General features: G+C 37.9%; 1 protein-coding gene across 1 annotated transcript; it reads right to left on the bottom strand.

The window, feature by feature from the left end:
- Positions 1-1,947: 1,947 nt before the first annotated feature.
- LOC125196764 lies at positions 1,948-5,617 on the bottom strand. Its single transcript, XM_048095385.1, has 3 exons — positions 5,221-5,617; positions 4,816-4,934; positions 1,948-2,409 (listed from the first exon to the last, which is right to left on the bottom strand). Exons 1-3 carry the CDS (start codon positions 5,615-5,617, stop codon positions 1,948-1,950), a joined length of 978 nt encoding a protein of 325 aa, XP_047951342.1.
- Positions 5,618-6,105: the final 488 nt, after the last annotated feature.

A 6,105-nucleotide genomic window follows, 5' to 3' on the forward strand; every position in this document is an offset into this window, starting at 1 on the left:
AAAATCCAGTTCAACACGATCGAACGAAACATGTTGAAGTAGAACGCCACTTCATCAAGGAGAATATAAAAGCAAGAATTGTAGACCTTCCCTTTGTTCGTTCAAAAGACCAGTTAGCGGATATTCTTACAAAGGCTGTGGATTCAAGAAGCTTCCATGAAGTATTGGGCAAGTTAAAAAGGGTGATCCCATTGTTTAACTTGAGGGGGAGTGTTGGAAGAAATCAAGGAAGATACACAAAGATTAGGGGATCAATTAGAATGATCTCAAAATAATTGTAAATTATTCTTTCTTGATTTATAGCTGGTAAATCATACCATATGTAAATAATCCTTAGTCTATTTAGGCGTGTATTCTCCTTCTCACTATGAAATACACTTGAATGAATATATGAAATAAATATTCAACACTATGTTTAAAATATTGATTTTGATTTTTTTTATAGTTTTTTTTTATACGTTAAAATCCTTGTCAAATCTTGATTGTGGTTGTTAACGTGTATTGGACTAGTTTTATATATAAAATAAATATGCATTTTCGAATAGTACTTTACATATCATATTCTACACATGGTTGTATGTTGTTTTATATCCTTAATTCACTATAGTTTAGCTAACTAGTCTTATATTTACAATTCAATTTTCTCTTATCAACAAAAATGCTAATACAATTTACATTAATATTCTTATAAAATGCAAAGTGTGGTCAGGCACTCAATTCAAAACTTTCTTATAGTTTGGGTACTTAGTTTAAAAATAATCCATGGCTTGAAGTCCAAACATTTGAAAAAAAATACGAAAGGACAAAAATAGTGCAAACATTAAAGTGGAATAACAGTAAATAAGTATTTTTAAAGTATAGAGACAGCATGTCAGCAAACCATAAAGTTCAAGATAATTTTTATAGTTCACTCTTAGAGCATTCGCAGTAGCATGCTCGTCCGTCCGTATCGCTGGCAAGGACACGTCCGTCCGCCGCTGTAGCTCGTCCGCGCGTGCCGCTGAGCAGCCTTACGTGGCGGCACGCGATTGGCCAACAACAATTTCGTTTTTTTTAATAATTTTTTTTTAAAAATTTGAATTTAATTTAAAAAATCATTTTTTAAATAAAAAACCCACTTCTCAATAAATTATATCCATTTTCTACACACTTTTAATTTATTTTTCAATTTTTTCCCCCAAAATTCATATTTTAATTATGTATTTTTATTTTTTAGTATATTAATTATGTAATTTTTTTATTTTTTAGGATTTAACTATTTAATTTTTATATTTTAATATATTTTTAGTAATTGAAGTATTTAAATTGAATAATAGAATAGTGGGATCTTTGAGCTTGTCCTTGCGGAAAAGAGCACGGATGTATGTGTTGTGCTCTTGCCTAAGGACAAGGAGTAAAACCGGGTCCGGGCCCACCTCCGTGCTTAATATTACATCACTCTTTTGTTTAAAGAGCTAGTCTAATTTTTTTTGTTCAGAGAGCTAACCTAATTTAAACTTTTCTTTAATTTCATCTAATGTATATAAAAAAAGACTACAAAATCTTAATTTAAAAGGTTAGTTACTATTCTATTAATATAAAAGTTTATGATATAAAAACTAAAGATGAAGAGCACGTATGGGTGTCTATAAAAATGATCAAGATTTGAGCGATAACTTAATAAGAGATTATGTTAAAAAAGAATTCTGGAAAACATGTGTAAACAATCTATAAGGGCATCCACAATGGGACGTCCTAAGCGACGCCCTATGCACCACCACGTCAGCATTTTATCCTCCTCCTATTCCACCTGCAGTGGGGCGGGCTATAGACGCCCTAAGTATTTTATATATTATTTGAATATTTAAATACTTCAAAATTTGGTAAAATAACTTCATTTCATTAAAATTTAAACATTACAATACGAAATAAAAAAACTACAATTTCTCAACGGCGGCGGTTGCGGTTTCAAACTTCTTCAATCTTGTCGGTCATGAGCTGGGTATGGTCTTGTTGGTTGCACATTGAGGCCTGACGCTGTAGAACCGCACCGAAGCCAGTCGGTGGTCCTCGAGTGACAGGCGAGGTCGCCGTGCTAGAGCTAGATCTGGCTTCATAATCCACCCAATCGGTGACATGTCCACGTTCTTGTTCGACTATCATGTTATGCATGATGATGCACGCATACATGACGTCGGCGATGACTTCCTTGTACCAGAAACGCGCCGGACCTTTCACGATTGCCCACCGCGATTGGAGCACCCCAAAAGCCCGCTCCACATCCTTCCGCGCTGACTCCTGCTTTGCCGCAAACAAGACTCTCCTCTCACCAATTGGGCAGCTGATCGTCTTAAAAAAAACAGGCCACCTTGGGTATATGCCATCGGCCAAGTAGTACCCCATATGATGTGTGCGGCCATTGGCAGTGAACTGAATGACCGGATAATGCACTTTTTATTAGCACTAAATAAACCTACAAGTATACAGAGTATATATAGTATAGCTAAAGGTTAGTACCGGATATCGAACACGGGGAAGACGAACACAAAGTGTCTATCCTCTACTAAAACTCAAATACTATCTGGAAAAACAATTGGGTTTTGAAAACTTTTGAAAAACTAAAAACAATAGAAAGCATAGACCAACTAAAAGCGAATAAAACACAGAGAAAGACGATAGAGATAAGGGAATCCCAGGGATGTGTGTTCACAGTTATGGTTATACAAAATTCTAACTACAATACCCTAGCACAGTTTATACTTTGAAAGGACGAGTCACCTAGCTTATGCTCATGCGATACAAATGTTGATTACAAGATTAGGGTTGTCAATCCTAACACGTAACTCCAAAAAGCTCCTTAGACCCTTGAATTAACAGTGTCATTTTAAGGGAAACTAATTGTATTGTCTACTAAGTGAATCTAACTCGCTTAAACTCTGTCACAGTTATGAAGCTAGTTATATTAAATCATACACGATTGTGTCACTCAATCATGAAGCATCAGAACTACTTAGGGAAGAAACAAAGTAAAAACAAAACGGATGTTAAATAGAAAACGGAATTGTATAAACCAATAAAAGTTACTAACACATCCAAAGAATCCTATGAATTTAGTTAGACATAATTGAATAAGCTAAAAACATAGATTGAAGTGAAAACAATTGGAACATAAAACTAAAGCAAATAGAACCCGTGGGTTGAATCCTTGTCGTTCTTGATGTTCTTGAAATCCTTCTCCAACTCCTTGCACCAATGAAGTACTCTAGGTCTTGATCTCTATGAAGTATTTTGCAAGTAGAAGTTCTCTCTTTTGATGAAGCTTGAGGTCTTATTTATAGGGGAAAGCCATGACTTGTTGTAGAAGGAAAAAATCTCCAAAATATGGTAAAACTGGGCGCAAATCTAGGGCTTCAAACAAAAAAATAAAGACACCAAATAGACGCACGGAATGCACAAGGACTAGACGTCATAATTGCCTCAAAAGATTGAAGAACAATTTAAACATGTATTAACGCAATCAAATCAAGCATGGCTTATTAGTGCACTTTCATTACTAACTCGTGGAATACCTTGAATTCAAGCCCTCACATGTGGCAAACTTCCAAAGATGGGAAGTGTTCTCTCACTCTCAAAGTGTATAAGGGTAATGTGTACATAAGCACTCAAATCATGCATCATGCAAAGTTTACCATAGGCTTGCTCAAAGTGTACTCCCTCCTCTACTAAATGTGATTAAGCTTCAAAAGTCCGAAAGGTCTTTATCTTTGGTTATAATATAGGCTCTTTGGTAGGTGAGGAGTATTTGGCTAAAAAGTGACTAAAAATAAAAATATCCCAAGTAGAGTAAAGATAACTCCACTTTTCTAACCCAAGACACTTTTAACACTTCATTTATTTTTCTCCTTCAACTCACTTTCCAATCGTTTGATTTTCTTCTTCTTTTCACAACCTTTCACACTTTTTTTTTCTTTTTCTTTCATAAACATCCTTTCTTTTCTTTTCTAAGATCAAGCACATACTTGGAATTTTTGTCAACTTCACAACCTGTACTTTCTTTACATTAAGCACACTACTTTTATATTTCCCCCTTATCTCTCCACTTCATTTACAAAATAAGATAGTAATGACTAACTAACCCAAGGAATTGTCACCATAATTTTGGCTTCCAAAGAAAAGGCTTAAAGGCTCAAACTTGGCTCCGAAGGGGAAAATTTTGAATATAAAATTTTTTAGAGGGTCATGGTTTTTAGATAAAAGAAGGCTAAGAAAAGATGGTCAATCATCCTCCTAAATCGACTTAAACCCTATGTAAACTTAGGCAAGACTAGGAGCAAGTTCTAGAAACATATACATGCATGCAGATAAATCACACAAGAATAAATTTTTGGCTCAAATCCTCACAAGGTATAAGCATGATTCAAGGCGAACAAGCAATTCACTAATTATGCACCTTTTTACCAAACCATCAAATCAAAACGTTAAGCCACACTTAAACATTAGATGGAATGTAATATCATCGGCAACTCGATCTAAAGTATGTCCCTAAGCATGCGTGTTTCTAAGTTCTTCATGTTGAGTTCACAACATGGATTCAAGAAAACATTTTTAGAACACAAAATTCACCTACGGGGTTTTTGAAAATAAAAGCAAAAACTAAACTCACGGTCCACCACTTCATCCCCCCAAACTTATTTACAACAAAGTGTAAAATAAGTTTGCAGAGTTGGTAGGGACGTGAGTGAACTACTGAAAGAAAACGTACCTTGAAAATTCTCGCGTTGAGGCTTGACCGGGCGAAAGTTGAGAAACTTCGAAAAAATCACGCTGGAAAAATACGCCCAGGCGGCGGCCCGCCGCAGACTGTCCGGCGGTTGCCACGCGACAACAGAATGTTCCAGCAAGTATGTGGCGGACCGCCGCAGCACATGCGGCGGTCGCCGCGGAGAGGTCAGAACCTGCGAAAATTTTTCAACGCACAAAAATTAGAACTAACATCAAAAACACTTAACTCAAAGCAAAAATTGTCAAAAACAAGAAAAGAAATTGTCTTGAAACATCCAAAAGTATGATACAAATGCTAATTTATAGGCATTGAGCTTGACTTCTTCAATCTTGAGGAGGAGGGGGGAAACGGGCATTGAGGTCGTCGAATGCGCCAATAAGATAGGCGATAGGAGTCGGGAGTCGCAAATATGTGTCGCCAAAAGCCTCCACAACTAACTTACAAAAAGTCCTTGAGACATTCGCGGCCAGTTGTCTCCCCGACGTGGAGGTACTCGTCGAACACATCCGATGTTGTGCCGTAGGCCAACTGGCGGATCGCAACCGTGCACTTCTGCAACGGCGTAAGTCCGGGTCTGCCGATCCCGTCTTCCCGATACTGGAAGTACTCATCATGTCCCTCCAACGTGTGCACAATGCGGAGAAAAAGATCTCGGCTCATTCTAAAACGTCGGTGAAAAACATTCGGGCCCCACCTTGGATTCTCGGAAAAATAATCTGCGAACAAACGTTCGTGCGCTACGTCGTGCTCGCGGGGGACATACGTCCGACGTCGTATCGGGCGAGGGATCCGCGCCTCCTCCGCCGCCTCCTGCTCCCGCTGCATTTGTGCCAAGCATTCCCGCCTTGGCTTCATTAACGGCATCGAACAAGGTTCGAGTCAAGGCCCGTCTGCAGCCATCCGATGTACTCAAATCGTAGTCGTCGGGATACATTTTTGAGACGATGAGAGAGAATAATTGAAGAGAAATTGAAGAGATGTGAAATTGAAGTGTGTGAAATGGTAGAGTATTGTAGTGTTTAAATAAGAAATTTTTTTGAAAAAAATCAAAAAAAAAAAACAAAACGCGTGAGCATCGTCCGTCGTATCGTCCGCGTCATCCACAGTGGCAGACGATGCGACAGACGATGGGTATCCTCCGCGCATCGTCCACGGACGATGTATCAGGCGCGGCTGACGTTGGGTAACCCATCGTCCGCCCCATTGCGGATGTCCTAAAGATATTATCTTCATTGCCCCATAATCTCAATAAGTGAAAAAGTATTGAAGCTTCATAGCTTCAACCATCGAAATAATTAAAGTTAACATAAGCTTTTGGAGAAGACTCATGTGAATTTTCAATC

Source organism: Salvia hispanica, chromosome 1 (genome assembly GCF_023119035.1).
Source record: "Salvia hispanica cultivar TCC Black 2014 chromosome 1, UniMelb_Shisp_WGS_1.0, whole genome shotgun sequence".
In the NCBI taxonomy this organism is placed as follows: Eukaryota; Viridiplantae; Streptophyta; class Magnoliopsida; order Lamiales; family Lamiaceae; genus Salvia; species Salvia hispanica.

Excerpts from the sequence above, each read along its gene's own strand:
- LOC125196764 (XM_048095385.1), bottom strand. The coding sequence starts at position 5,617 with ATGAAGCCAAGGCGGGAATGCTTGGCACAAATGCAGCGGGAGCAGGAG. Across the intron at positions 4,935-5,220 it reads GGAGACAACTGGCCGCGAAT|GTTCTGACCTCTCCGCGGCG; the intron begins GTCTCAAGGACT and ends AAATTTTCGCAG. Across the intron at positions 2,410-4,815 it reads CGGCGGGCCGCCGCCTGGGC|TTCACTGCCAATGGCCGCAC; the intron begins GTATTTTTCCAG and ends CCGGTCATTCAG.